This window comes from Podarcis pityusensis (genome assembly GCF_964106645.2).
Source record: "Podarcis pityusensis genome assembly, chromosome: 1".
In the NCBI taxonomy this organism is placed as follows: domain Eukaryota; kingdom Metazoa; phylum Chordata; class Lepidosauria; order Squamata; family Lacertidae; genus Podarcis; species Podarcis pityusensis.
In genome coordinates, this window is record NC_138028.1 from 88978939 (window position 1) to 88994543 (window position 15605).

General features: G+C 41.5%; 1 protein-coding gene across 4 annotated transcripts in view; it reads left to right on the forward strand.

The window, feature by feature from the left end:
* The window catches only part of MAP3K2 (mitogen-activated protein kinase kinase kinase 2), a 38724-nt gene that overhangs the window by 3891 nt on the left and 19228 nt on the right, over window positions 1-15605 (forward strand). For 3 of the 4 annotated variants that reach the window (XR_013986838.1, XR_013986839.1, XM_081007313.1), the window contains exons 2-12: window positions 5479-5548; window positions 5864-5982; window positions 6333-6373; window positions 7848-7947; window positions 8058-8171; window positions 9301-9388; window positions 9955-10085; window positions 11301-11380; window positions 11495-11562; window positions 12306-12398; window positions 14399-14605. Coding sequence is in view for 2 of the 4 variants with exons in the window: in XM_081007313.1 (XP_080863439.1) it covers window positions 5545-5548; window positions 5864-5982; window positions 6333-6373; window positions 7848-7947; window positions 8058-8171; window positions 9301-9388; window positions 9955-10085; window positions 11301-11380; window positions 11495-11562; window positions 12306-12398; window positions 14399-14605 (1045 nt within the window). In the remaining 2 variants the exon portion in view is untranslated. Of the gene's footprint in view, window positions 1-3821; window positions 3842-5478; window positions 5549-5863; window positions 5983-6332; window positions 6374-7847; window positions 7948-8057; window positions 8172-9300; window positions 9389-9954; window positions 10086-11300; window positions 11381-11494; window positions 11563-12305; window positions 12399-14398; window positions 14606-15605 lie in introns of those variants that run through there. The other variant, XM_081007314.1, reaches the window with a different exon arrangement.

Consider the following 15605-nt stretch of genomic DNA (forward strand, 5'->3'; position numbering starts at 1 on the left):
CCAGGGCTTTTTCGGCTGTGGCTCCGATCTGGTGGAACACTCTGTCACAAGAGACCAGGGCCCTGCGGGACTTGACATCTTTCTGCAGGGCCTGCAAGACAGAGCTGTTCCACCAGGCCTTTGGCCAGGGCACAGCCTGACTCCCTCCCTCGGCAATCTTCGCGGAGCTCTGGCCCAATAGTTGCCAATGGCTTGAATTAATTAATTTTATAACGAATGATTTTAGACTGTTGTTTATGCTGTACTTTTGTACTGTTTTATTGTTGTTAGCCGCCCTGAGCCCGGCTTCGGCTGGGGAGGGCGGGATATAAATAAAATTTTTTATTATTATTATTATTATGTGAACTGAGCTATGTTCAAGGTATTGTAATTGACAGATAAAGGCTTGAACTACTCAGGGCCAGGTTACCTGAAAGAGCTGTTTGATCTCTTAGCTAATCAACCTGAATCCCTATTGGTGGTACTGGATCCTAAAGATTATTTTACGGCAGGGGTGGAGAATCTGCAGTCCATGGACCTATTCTGGGCCACCAAGCCTCTCAGTTTGGTCTTTGAGGTCATTTCAAGTGAACCCTGCCCAACTATTCTACACATGATGTTATTTTGATGTCAGGTGTGGGGTATGTAAGGGAACGGTTTGGCCAAAAGCACCTTGGCACACACCGCCAGTTGGCAGTGCCAGCAACACCCCTATTTTACAATACAGTGGTACCTCGGGTTACATACGCTTCAAGTTACATACGCTTCAGGTTACAGACTCCACTAACCCAGAAATAGTACCTCGGCTTAAGAACTTTGCTTCAGGATGAGAACAGAAATCGTGCTCCGGCGGCGCGGCGGCAGCGGGAGGCCCCATTGGCTAAAGTGGTGCTTCAGGTTAAGAACAGTTTCAGGTTACGTACGGACCTCCAGAACAAATTAAGTACTTAACCTGAGGTACCACTGTAGTTCCCAAGTTCCCAGCTACCAACTGGTTGTTGGGTGCTTGGTAGCTGCTGTACAGGGGCTTTGCCAGCCCTGTGTTTGGTGCTCAGGTGTCAAGCCTAGAGCTTGCAAAGACTTTGGGCTAAGCTTCCGGTTTTGGCACTTGACAGTCATCTGCTATCATTATGAAATCACATGATTTATAGATGGATTGTCCCTCCCTTCTGTCAAAGTTGACTTGCAGGAATGGAGGGTGATAAAGATTTTGCCTATTCAGCCAAAAAGGTTCCTCACCATTGTTGAGTGATGAATTGGGAGGGGGCATTTTGTACGCTTGCTCCTGCCATTTGGAAGGCCCTTCCCTGTTCAATCTATCAGTTATCTGCTTGAAGCCACACCTTGTTCAGGCCTTTCCTGTCCCCTAAGGCTGGACTCTGTCTCTTTGTATCTCTGTTACCTGTATGTTTATGATAGTGTTCTTGTGTTTTATTGTTTGTTTTTATTGATTATATGCTGTCTTTTATTGTATATGTGTACTCCGCTTCAAATTTTTCTAACATTAAGCAGTCTAATTTTTTCCCCCCAAATAAAATAAATAGTATGGGGCACTTTTTTCCTTACCTGTACTAAGAACAACTCTCACTGATAATCTCCATACAGCCTTGCCAGCTAAATAGTGTTGGTGTTATGAAATTCTTGGCTTGCGAAGAGAGTAATACTTAAAATAAAATAAACAGTTTCAACTTAATGTGTGCAGTGCTGAAGACTACCCAAATCCATGAAAGTTTCTGCTTATCTTCAGTCTTAATTGTTTAGGCAGCAGACGGGTTTCAAAAGTGTTAGGAACAGAGGAATTTCATAATTCAACACACATGTTCTTTCTGACCTTAAAATAACCAGATGTTTCTGTTGTTCATTTCAGCCCATTTTTTTTAGTTTTCAAGATTTGTTTTTTGCAAGAGCAACCTGCAACACAATTTTGTAGTGTGGGGTGCTTCAGTACAACATCACGGCTATTCCATTCTCCCCTACCCACCCCAGTATATATGTATGCAGTGCCAGTATTCTATGGCTACCAAGCATATTCAGCCCCCATTGGGCTGTTCTGGAGATTAATTTCCTACTGATGGTTTCCCCTCTAAATATTTGTTTTTAATTTATGAAAACCTTGGGGTTCTTTCAAGCCTGGTGAAACCTCCTCCTCCTCCTCTGCATGGATAGTTCTGAAGGGCTGTCACTTAGCTAATTTTGATTGCTATTAGTCTGTACAAATGCAGTGTGGAGTATGGACTGGGACTGTTGCTGTTCAGGGTTCCAGCCACTCTGTCCCATTCTCCTCTCTGCCTCCCACAGGTCCCCCATCTAACAGTCAGTATTCTGAGCGGAGGTGGCAGACACACCTTTGTGCTAAATCCCAGATACGTTAGAATCTTGGATTTCTGTGAACAGCTCTCACTTCTGTCCCTGGGGACACTTTAAAGTAGTTTATGTGTGTGAACGAGGAAGTGACCTATCAAGACAGTGAAATGGCCTTGTCTGTCCATTTTATATCTGTGTCTTTCTCTGGCCATTGCATTCCTGCTCCCACATAGTTTATAGTTGTTGTTTTTCATGACAGTCAGTCAGCATTTTGTGCCCAATGGATAGGTTTCAGAATTACCTAATTTGGTTTTCCAAATGGGAAACCACCAGTAGGAAATAAAGCTCCAAAATTGTGTTGCAGGTTGCTCTTGCAAAAAACAAATGGTTTCCCTTCTAAATAGATAGATACGAGTCCTGTAATCTTCAGGGTTAGCCAGTTTCTTCTTGTGCATGGGTAGTGGTGTTTCAGCTACTTTGTGTGAGTACAAAATACAGTGGTACCTCGGGTTAAGTACTTAATTTGTTCCGGAGGTCCGTTCTTAACCTGAAACTTCTTAACCTGAAGCACCACTTTAGCTAAAGGGGTCTCCTGCTGCTGCCGCGCCGCCGGAGCACGATTTCTGTTCTCATCCTGAAGCAAAGTTCTTAACTCGAGGTACTATTTCTGGGTTAGCGGAGTCTGTAACCTGAAGCGTATGTAACCTGAAGCGTATGTAACCTGAGGTACCCCTGTACTTAAATATAGTTGATATGATGGGGAGAGAGATGGAGGTAGACAGAAACATACATATGCAAACCTGCTGAGAAAGTAAAACGTGGAGGTGCTGATCCTGTACATGCATGTAGCAGCTTCTTTGAATTGTGGCTTTAGTTGGTTCGGATAGGAATACATATATAAAACCAGACTTTCATTTGCATTTCAATCATCTATAACAGAAAGCTGTTGATATTCTGCATTGGTGTCTGGAGGCGGTAATGGGCAGGATAAGGGCTAATAAATTGAAACTTAATCTAGACAAGACAAAGGGGTTGTGGAATAGGGGTTCATCCTGTTCCAAATGGGACAGTACTCTGCTTGAAGAATCACGTTCACAATTTGGGTGGGTTGTGTGCTTCTGAACTCTGCTTTGTACCTGGGTGCTCAAAGAGCAGTTGTAGCCAGGAGTGCCTTTGTCCTGCTTAGCTGGTGTGACAGCTGTGTCCATTTCTACGAGGTCGGACCTGGTCATGGTGACCATGTAGACATAGTTGCATCCAGATTGGATTATTGAAGCATGCTCTGTGTGGGGCTACCTTTCCAAAGTTTTTTGAAACTAATTGGTCCAGTATCCTGGCTTATGGGATGATGTTACACCTGTCCTGCCAGGCTGCACTGACTACTGATTTGTTTCAAAGTATAAATCAAAGTGTTGGTGCCTTAAGACCAGGGACAGCCCCCTCCTGTATCTTCCTGCCCTCACCTTAAGATATTACTGAGATGCTCTTCTCTATGTCCCAACTGTAAGAACAGAAGGAAAGCCTGCCAAAGGCCCGTCTAGTTCAGCACCTTGTCACGGTGAGCTGCCTTGGAGAAACCCACAAACAGGACCCAAGCACAAGAGCACTCTCCCCTTCTGTGGTTTTTGGCCACTGGTATTCCATAGCATATTGCTTGTGACCACAGAGGTAAAGCATAGCCATTATGGCTAATAGCTACTTATCTTCCATGAATTTGTACAATCCTCTTCTAAAGCCATCCAAGTTGGTGCCCAGCTACAGTATGATGCAGGCATGGTTGCTAGGGTCTAGATAAACATCCTTCTCTGCAGCTACACCTAAATTTTTTAACACTTGGATGCTTCCCCCTTTTTTTTACAGTGTTTCACTATATGGCAAAAACCTTTTTGTTTAGGCAGGTATTGTTTTATCATTTGGGTAGACTAGTATCAATCTCTATTTTAGCTGCTACAACTTAGCTCTCTTTTAATTATATTGTGTTAATGTTTTAAAAAGAATTGTATTTCATTCTGGGTTTTAATTGTTTGCTGCTCTGAATGGTGCATAGGCGCCATTAGGGTGGGAAATTTATGTTTTATTGTATTTGTAAAATGTATCTGCTTTTCACTACTAGTATGCCCAAAGTGTGTACAATGTCAATAAAACAACAAATTTCATAGTAATGTATCAATAAGACACACCAAGGTAAACACAATCAGCATATGCATGTAACAGTGTAGCAACCTACAATGATGTTTACTGTACACTTCCTGATTTAAGTTCGACAAATGAGCAAGTCCAGAGGATACCTGTCTTCCATAGCGTTTCATTTTATTGTTGAATCAATTTGATTTTGGGTAAATCTTAACTTGGTCTTCTAATGTTGGTGGGCATTGAATTTTCAACAAATCCTGTGAATTGTCTATTTCAGGCATTGATGGCATGTGATGGACTGTTAATACTGATTACTTTCCTTGAATTTATTTTTTCTGCTGGTTCTGATTTTAATTTTTATGGGTGCATGCTTTTAGCGTTCTATGGATTTGCTCACTTTTCCTATGGTTTTAAACTTCATTTTTTTATATTCATACATATAGTCACTCAGGTTATTTTGAGAAAGGTGACTAAAATGTAATAAACAATATATAATCATTATGACAACACAGTAGTAAGTGGGCTTCAGCTTTTTACTTCTCTAGAGGAGAGTGGCATTTACTTCACAAATATATTTCATCTTTATTAAAGTTTATCACCTCTGTTGGACCCCCACCTTGTGCTCCCTACAGTCATATCTGTCCAGACAGGTTTCTTTTATTATTTTAGTATATGATTTAAGATCAAGAAGAGGTTAAAACAACAACAGCTTTATTGTGTCAGTACAGCCAACATAATGCTTCTCTGCTGCATGGTAATTTGGAGGTCTGAGAAAGGGACTGTGGTTTGTAGAGCTATAATAATACAGCAAAAGCTACAACATTGCATTGTTGGCTATTCACAAACAGTAGTCAAGTAATTCCTATAGTAATCTTCACCCATACTTCTTCATGAAGAAGCTGATGGGAAAGGATGTGGCTGACCCGTAACTAATTTCCAGTGGCTTATTATATTTAACATTTGGGACATGGCAATTTTCTTTCTTTATGCCTGTAATCATAGTCCTTTCTGAACTGTTTATTCTCTTCATTGCTGTAATTTATGTGTTTGTTTTTCATATAGGCAATAGAAGGGTTCTAATGGGAGAACCATTCTTCTGAAGTAAAGGTTTGCTGGCTGGCTGCAGCTATGGGTGAGTTCTTGGGTTCAACTCAATTTAGCTCAGGCACATCAGCCTTGTGTTCATAATGCAAACCATCACTGAAAACAGGAAATTTTTGCAAGTGTATATTAAAATTTGGAAATCTATGTTAACGACATAAGTTAGAATACAAAGTAGTTCTTGAGACATTAGACAGTCTGAATATATATGAGTTAATAAAATGTATAATCAGAACAATCTTCAGATCCTACTTATTTTATTGGAGGTATTAAAAATAATAAACCTTGTTTTCAAAGACATTTTATGAATAGTGGGTACAGATAGTTCTTTTTTCCTCCTAAACAGATGAGCAGCAAGCTTTGAAGTCAATCATGCAGGATTTGGCAGTCCTTCATAAGGCAAGTCGCCCTCCATTGCCTCTACAAGAAACAGGGAAAGCAAAATCATCTTCACCGAAAAAACAGGTAATCCTGTAATGTGTTTGTCTTACAATGAAGAATGTGTTTCTGCATTTGATGTGAGTGATTTCCACTTGCTGGAAATGTTCCACCTTGTGGTGTACATATTTTTGAAATTATGAAGTAAATGAAAGGGATATAGTGTTGCAGAACAGATCTTAAACAGATGTGTCCTGTGTTCCAGAGTAATGCATATCCCAAATTCCCACTTCCCAATAGTTTTTCTTCCATTGCCAAAGAATGTTGCTTCAAGTGTGTGAGAATATTTGTTGGCCGTCTGCAATCCAGGGAGGAATATTCACAAATAATATTTGTTCCCAGCTTTGTTTTCTAGTATGTGTGTAATTCTTTTACAGAATGATGTCCGAGTCAAATTTGAACACCGAGGAGAGAAAAGGTAAAAAAAGATAATCCACAAGTTTCCAGAATCCATTCTGAATGTTACATCCAGTTGATGACCCTCGGCAGATGGAAGGCTCTTTGATCCAGTGGAATGGGAATTGAGGCAATATTTAACAATTCCCCCTAGAACTCCCACATCTGCTGCAAAGGGTTACTGGACCCTTCAGAACAGTATGGACTATAGTATGGGGTGTGTGTGTGCAAAAGGAAGATGACTCTTTAATAATTACTGTGATCCCTGTTTCACTGGCTAAAAATTCCACTGAATCAAATTGTCTTCTGTCAGTGAAGGAAAACCAATTGGATGCAACCCATAATATTTTGTAGCTTTATGGAGTATTGGCAAAGCTTGATAGAGAATAGAGAGATGCCTGTCCAACGTCAATGTTTAGAAAAGAGAAACTTAAGAAATGTGCTAAAAATGCATGCATATGTGTGAAATATATATGTTGCTATCTTTTGCTCCTAGAATAGAATAAGGAACAATATATCTTAATAAAATCATTTATTTTGACACATGCACACCCTATAATACTCCTGCACTGCAGGGGGTTGAACTAGATGACCCTTGGGTCCCTTCAAACTCTGCAATTCTAATTACACATGCAAAGTAAGCTCAATTATGGCATCCAGCTACTCCTGAATCCCAAAGAAAATGGGGGAGCCTTCATGCACCTGCATCGTGGTTTGTGATGGTCAGCTAGTTTCCGTTTCTGCTGAGTAAATTACTAATGTTTAGAGAGATCAAACCTGGAAAATGATCTAGCTTCTGTTCTTGTGCTAAAACTGACTTCAGGTTATTTTGGTGAACAAATTTATTCTGTGTTAGTATTTCACCTCAAATGACTGCACAGCACGTATTTCAAATCCTTCAGATAGTTTGCCTTTGGCATAGGAATTAATTTCCTAGAAACTCTTGGCCAAGTTGATGTATCGCAATTAGGAGAGTTTTACTTTAATAAGGTATTGACTCACGTAGTTTAAGCCTGCTGCAGATCTTAAATAAATGATTTCTAAGCATGGCTTTCTAACTTTAGAAAATCTTATAATGGCTGATAAAATCTATCTTCAGAAGCTGATTAGCTTGCTAATTCACTGTGCAAGTTTCAATTTGACTACTACTTTTTCAGCTGCAGTAATTATTTGGTGTAAGGTGGGTTGAAACAGTATTCCGGAATAGTGCAATAGTTTACCCAGCAGCAATCATGTACATTCAATGATTCACCTTACTGAATGTGGGGTTATTAATTTGGGTGCTGTTTTTGTCTTTTCAGTAAATGCACTTTTTAATAATTTGATTTTTAAGAGAGAGTGTGACACCTTATGAAAACATGCTTTTCTCTCCCCCACCCCCCGGTATGTCACTATTCCACAAACAAAAATTTAACTTTCATCATTGTCATCAATAGTTACGTACTTGTTTTCATGTTGGTGGATTTCCCCCCATATACCTATACCTTGTATTACAGAATTCTACAGTTTCCTAGACCTGTCAAGTTAGAAGATATTGCATCAAAAGCTAAAGTTGCCTTTGGACAGTCAATGAATTTGCATTACAGCAATAATGAGGTAAAAGAATGGCTCTTGAATAGTAGTTGTTTGTGTTATTCCTTAATCGCATCAACTGTGAGTAGGTTGCATTGTGACCTTGTTCTGTGTGTATATTTTTCTGCCTGTAGCTGGTGATCCCATTAGCTACACAGGATGACCTGGACAAAGCGGTACAGCTTCTTGATCGAAGTGTTCATATGAAGAGTCTCAAGATATTGCTTGTTGCCCATGGAAACACACAGGTGTGTACATGTTATTTATACGGATGTATGTGTGTGTGTATTCAGATATCATATGACACAAGTGAACTTTCTGTATTTAAAATTACTCTTTGGGGCATGTCCACATGAATCCAAATCCATTGGTCTGTTTTGAACTAGCTTTGTTTGGTTGTTTGTCTGTTATGTGCTCAGGTGAAGAAATCCAGATGGCTGATTTTCTGAAGCTCTGTTCAGGTGTTCATTATGAGGATTAACTTAACACATGGGGATTAGAGAGCACCACCCGAACTCCACCCTCTTAGGTCACACTCAAGAAGGTTCCCTGAGGTCCTAGCGTTCCAAAATATGTGCAAGCCTCCATGAGTAAGGAGGCTTCATTAATGCAGATAGTTGCATTTGAACCCACAGAGGGCAGCAGGGAAGATGCAGACCTAGTGTGCTCATTCATGGACACTCCCCTCCTCACATTTGAATGCCTGAACAGGGACGAGAGTCTATGGAGGGCATGTATTGTTGTGGCAGCACTGGATTAGGCAGCACACTGCTGCTTTTATGAGTTGCAGACTTTTGCTTCCTACTACTTGCCTCACCAAAGCAGTGGGAAGGGGTGATGTAGACATGACCTACGTCAATTCAAAGACTGCTAGTGACTGTATTTTTTTAATCTGTTAGTGCTGATAGCTGCCATTGTGTGAAAGATGGATGCAAAAGTATTTTTTCATGGGCAAGAACAGGCATTGGCAAACTTGGCTCTCCAGATGTTTTGGGACTACAACTCCCATCATCCCTAGCTAACTGGGCCCAGTGGTCAGGGATGATGGGAGTTGTAGCCCCAAAACATCTGGAGGGACGGGTTTGCCTATGCCTGGGCTAGAATGATGACAAAAGTAGAATATTACTGACAGAAATAGAATATTTCTTCCCAGTTTTAAAATACTCTGGTTTACGTATTTTAAATCGTTGAATTCCTTTGTTTTTGTAACTGGCTTTTTGAAATTCTGGTCCGAAAAGAGCTGCTAAGGTTGTGTAGGCACGGCAGCAAATAGCACCTGTCCTCCTTAACAGTCCATTCACTGAAAAATTACAAGAGTGGGAGGATTTCTTATTTTTTTTAAGGGATAAATAAACTGCTCCATGCTTTCACCTTCAGAGTAATACTGAGCCTCTGCCATCGCTGGAAGATTTGGATAATACAGTTTTCAGAGTGACTGAGAGGAAAAACAGGCTTTCTGTAATAGGTAAGCAAACTTCATATTCCTACAGTTTTGAGTTGGTTGGGTGGTGAGTGGAGGGAATCAATATCTCTCAGTCTAATATACTTCACAGAATTGATGTGAGAATTAAATTGAGGTCAAATTTGGAGATCCAAATGTAATAAATAAAAAGGTAAGCACCTGTGTGTGGGTGAGAGAGAGGAGACCAGCGCATTGAGTCTTAGCGCAGTGTGACTTTTGCACCCCTCTTCTCCCTCTGTTGCCCCTGTTCCCTCCCCAAATCCTGGTTGGGAGGGTCAGGAGAACCCCCCGAACAGCAGCAGGCAGAGGACAGAGGAAATCATTCTGTCTGGCAAGCCAAAATACTTGTGCTGACAGAATAATCACTTAAGTGCAGCATTGAACCCCACCCCTTTGAATTTATCTTCCCACCAAAAGATAGTCAAACCTTATTTCTTTTGTGTGCCTTGCAGCATCTGTGGGCGTTCAAATAAATGTCACATGCTTTGATACTAAAATCATATAAGTAGATGATTCTTGCTGGTAAAAGGATTTTTATAATTTACTCACATATTTTAAAAAATCAACAGGTTATTATAGTCGTGACAGAAGCTCTCCCCCTCCAGGATACATTCCAGATGAGCTGCACCAGGTGGCCCGGAATGGCTCATTCACCAGTATAAACAGTGAGGGCGAGTTCATTCCAGAAAGCATGGATCAGGTGAGTGTTTTCTTTCATTTTCCCTTCAGGGGCTACTGCATTGAGGGGCTGCTGCATTTCCTTTAAAAGGGGCTACTGCATTAAGGTTTTGCTGTTTAAGATCCTTTGTTATCCTGATCTAACAGTGGACCATGGCCAGGGGAGATGCAGCTCTCCCAAAGGCAACTCTTGGTACAACTATATATGCTATGATCCTTCAGGCTTAGCTAAGCAGTGTTGCAAGTGGCAGAAAGGGAAGGAAAAACCTCCCTCCTTTTCCTCCTTCATGCCCCTGATGCTGCTGTTGTTACTGCTTGCAAGGTAAGTGAATGGGGGGGGGGGATATGTTTTTTGGGAGGGTTTCGGGGAGCAATGTGGGTTGGTGAATATTTACACAAGGACATTTTTCTGAATTACCAGATTTATTCAGAAAAATGGAATGAAATTTTTCTCATTCCCATCCCGTGAAGATCTCTGATAATTTATCAATAAATCTGAGGTGAGCTTGAGAAAATGTGCTCATCTCTAACACCAATGCTTAAGTATGCCCCGAAATGAACTGGTAGCCACTGTATCTCCTTAAACACTGGATTAAGGTGTTCCCAGTATCCAAATTTGTGCTTGGCTAGTGTCTACTTAGGGGACGCGGGTGGCGCTGTGGGTAAAACCTCAGTGCCTAGGACTTGCTGATCATAAGGTCGGCGGTTCGAATCCCCGCGGCGGGGTGAGCTCCCGTCGTTCGGTCCCAGCTCCTGCCCACCTAGCAGTTCGAAAGCACCCCTAAGTGCAAGTAGATAAATAGGTACCGCTTTATAGCAGGAAGGTAAACGGCGTTTCCGTGTGCGGCACTGGTCTGGCTCCCCAGTTGCAGCTTCATCACGCTGACCATGTGACCCGGAAGTGTCTTCGGACGATGCCGGCTCCCGGCCTCTTGAGCGAGATGAGCGCGCAACCCTAGAGTCGGTCACGACTGGCCCGTACGGGCAGGGGTACCTTATACCTTTACCTTTTACTAGTGTCTGCTTAGCTCATCATGCAGCTACTGGGTTACTAACAGAAGTTTCTGAGACATCTTCAAAGGTAGCACTATGTATAATGTGTTACAGTAAGCAATCCAGAATGTTAGCAGAGCCTGGACAACTGTAGTCTGTGTTTCCCAGCTTGTTGCATATTGCCTATGTATGTTACACCCTTGTAGTGATAGTTCTTCAAACTTCCTTGTACTTTTGTTTCCAGATGCTGGATCCGTTATCATTGAGCAGTCCTGAAAACTCTGGCTCAGGAAGCTGCCCTTCGCTTGACAGCCCTTTAGATGGGTAAGAACCACATAATCTGCACTTCTTTCTGCTGTGATCTTTAAAACAATGAGGTAACAGAATTCAGGTAGTGTTGTACACGAGGATGTAATAGTTCAGTGTTTCTACTTATAGGGATAACTACCCGAAGTCCCGGATGCCAAGAGCCCAGAGCTACCCAGATAATCACCAAGAGTTTTCTGGTAGGTAAAACAAATGCGTACAGCTTCTGATGCTATCCTTACAAAATCTTCTACTGTAACTTCATTGTGTGCCTGGATGTATGCATAAAGTTTAACCTAATAACGTTTTATTTGTCTTTGAGGCTGTCGTAACAATGACAAAAGTATGAAAAGTAGAAACAACCCTATGTTCATACAAAAATGTTTACTATTTTTTGAAATGTTAGTAAATCAGTAGATCAGTGGAAATGAAGCATGCACTTATAAGCCGCAAAAAATCAGTGGAGGCAGAGCATAGCTATTTGGAGGCAGAGCATAGCTATCACGGCTAATAACTATTAATAGCCTTAACTTCTATTAATTTGTCTAAACCTCTTTTAAAACCATCCAAGTTGGTGGTCATCCTGTGGGAGTGAGTTCCATAGGTTAACTATGTGCTGTGTAAAGAAGTACTTTCTTTTATCTGTCCTTGATTTTTCAACATTCAGCTTTGTTGGGTGTCCTTGTGCTATGATAGCAGGAGAAAAACTTTGTTCTGTCCATTTTCTCTATGCCATGCATAATTTTACAAACTTCTGTTGTGTCACCTCCTACTCGTCTTTTCTCTAAACCAAAAAGCTCCAAATAATGCAGCCTTTCCTTGAGGGGAATTACTCTGTCCCCTTGATTATTTTGGTTGATCATTTGACTAACTCACTTAACTTTTGCATCCAAACCTAAAATAGCCTAATTGAGAACAGGAACTTAATTGTTTTTTCCTTTAGATTATGATCTTCCTATATTTGAGAAGTTTGGCAAAGGTGGAACTTACCCTCGAAGGTATCATATTTCATACCACCATCAAGACTACAATGATGGTAAGTTTGTGGGCCCCTTAACACTTTGGTGAAAGCTTCCCCCCCCCCAAAAAAACACACACACATAATGCTCTTTCCTATCCAGAAGGGAGGCAATTTTAATCTTCAGTTGTGTGTGCTCTGCAATACAAAAAAGTATTTCTTGGCTGGTCTCCTTTCCAAGTTTGAAATGTTCCTTAATTCTTGATCTGTTGTATGCAACCATAACAGTGTGTGATGGATTTAAGAACATAATTAATTTTCATGAGTTTTCTGGATGGCCTAGAGGCAGAAATCACTGTTTGAAAGGGGGGGGGGGGGAGGAAAGCAACCTAAATGTAGGATTGCTGCTTTAGGAACATAGGAAGCTGCCTTGTACCAAGTCAAACCCTTGGTGCAGCTATCTCAGTGTTGTCTACCCTGACTGTGCACTGTTCTCCAGGGTTTCAGACTAAACTCTCTCTCAGCCTTGCGTGAAGATGCCAGGGATTGAACATGATGTGCTTCTGCATACAAAGCAGATGCTCTACAACTTGGCCACTTTCATATTATGTGCGTGTTAGTAAACCCCTTTGAATTAGGTGGAATTTATTCCCAAATTAACTTCCATTGGCTTCCAGCATAACAAATACAAATATTACACAGAGGCAGCTGAGTCGTGTTTCTTGCCGACAACTTAATTGTGGATTCTGCTGTTTAAATAACTCTGGGAAATTTTCCGTTGTTTCTTGTTACCCACGGGCATTATCGTATCTGAATCTCATTACAATTACTCCCAGTTTTAATAAAGGTAACAGTGTACTATATTTTACTGCATTGTACTATATTTTTAAAGCCATAGTTGCCTTCCCACAAAAGAAGTTCTCTATTTGCAGAAAGGGCTGAGATCCTGCAGAGTCTCACCCTGGAGGAAAGAAGGGAGAGAGGGGAAGGCAGTATTTGCAAATTTTCCACTGCAGCCCCCAGCACCACCCCAAGTTCTATTCCGGAATGGCCCTCAACCCTTTGGAACAGCTTTTCAGGGGGCTGTAAGGGGAAGGAATGAGTGGAAACTACCTTCATCTGGCAGGAGTGTCTCATGAGGAGAGATCTATTTCCTCGTTGTCACAGAGGAGCATAGGACACTGTCTTATTCCAAGTCAGACCTTTGGTCCATCTAGCGCAGGGATGTTTACCCCAGTGGTTCCCAGTCTTTTTTGATACGGCAACCCACATCAAAATTGACTTGGTATGGTGCCCATTGATTTATTATCACATGAATTTAGGACCTTAGGTCCTCATGCATTTTAACTACAAGTTTGCCAGTTTTATAGTCATTACTTGAGGCATCCAGGCAAAAATTTCCATAACACTTTTCAGCCACCAAAAGGCGGTTTGCAAATGCTGTAATGCAAAATTTACTCTTTCCCATGTTCAGTTACAAGTTTCAATACAGCATTATAATAAAAGTTGTAAGAGGTATTCATCCTACCAATGAAGAATTATAAGCAGTACTTATTTTGGGCTTACTTATAACGCCCTTGGCCAACTTGTACAAGCCTTGTGCCCCACTTGCAGGTTGGAACCCACTGGCTGAGAAACACTTGCCTACTGACAGGCAGGGAATCACCAGGGTTTTAGATAGGAGACGTTTTCCTGTACATGCCATCAGAGATTGAATCTGGGACTGCCTGCCACTGAGCTGTGGCCTTTCCCCAAGTTAAGTTCCTCCTTCCACACAGAAAAAGTTGTGTTAAGAGTTGGATCCGAGTCTGCTGAATGTGTACAATCTTCCAAGAGATGGTCCTAGATTTGTTTCCTTTGGAAGGTATTTCCTTATTCCTCATTCATCCTATGCACTTTTCTTTATTTTTTAATCTAGAGGTAGCATGCTCTGTTCATTTGTGATTGCCATTGAGGTAGAAAAGTGTGGTTCTAGTCTATCCAGCATTCAGTTACTGTCCTTTGCTTCCAGTGGAATGTACAAATGGAAATAATGTTTCATGGTCCTGTATTGTAGGTTTCTTTGTTCATTTCTGCAGGCCGTAAAACTTTTCCACGAGCTAGGAGAACCCAAGGAAACAGCTTACGATCCCCAGTTAGCTTCAGCCCAACTGATCACTCATTGAGTACAAGCAGTGGGAGCAGTGTTTTCACTCCAGAATATGAAGATGGGCGGATGCGAAGAAGAGGAAGTGACATAGACAATCCTACTTTGACAGTCATGGATATCAGTCCGCCTAGCCGCTGTAAGGAAAAAAGCTGCATATAATGCCATGTGACAGACAAGTCCAGTAAAAATAAGGTAACTTTAAAATGATTGCAAAAGGAATTGTTTTTGAGAGAACAATCAGACTAGCAAAACAACAACCCCATACCAAAATATATATAGCGCAATACAAAACAGATTTCTTTTTCCATTCCCAGTTGCTGAACATGGCTGAAAAGTAATAGTCACTTGACAGTGTAATATTTTGGAATCTTTGGGGTCAAATGGGTCCCTTTTTTGTAAATTTGTTATTAAAACCTATTAACACCAAATCTTGAAAAACAAAAACCTCTGGAACTTATTTTGTAAATTTCCTTTGCCAAATCATCAGTAAAATCTGTTGATGGCAGTCGCTGTCATGATCTTCTGGCATCTGGGCCAACACTTTGTTTCAGCATAAGACTCAATGTAGTATGGTTCCTCCATGCTAATAACAGCCAGTGTGGGTGGAAATGAATAAGGTACCCCAAATGCTTGACAGATTTTCTACCCCATAGAAGTGCTGGACTGTACACAATTTTGTGCCATCACATAGAGGATACTCTCCTAGAGGTGGTGATGTCTGATTTGGGGTGAAACCAAGCTTAGCTTACTCAGTTCTCTATTCCTATAGGTAAAGGTAAAGGGACCCCTGACCATTAGGTTCAGTTGAGGCCAACTCTGGTGTTGCGGCGCTCATCTCACTTTATTGGCCGAGGGAGCCAGCGTACAGCTTCCGGATCATGTGGCCAGCATGACTAAGCCGCTTCTGGCGAACCAGAGCAGCACACGGAAACACCGTTTACCTTCCTATTTATCTACTTGCACTTTGACGTGCTTTCGAACTGCTAGGTGGGCAGGAGCAGGGACCGAGCAATGGGAGCTCACCCCGTGGCAGGGATTTGAACCGCCGACCTTCTGATTGACAAGTCCTAGGCTCTGTGGTTTAACCCACAGCGCCACCCACGTCCCTTCTCTATCCCTATATCCACTGGTTATTA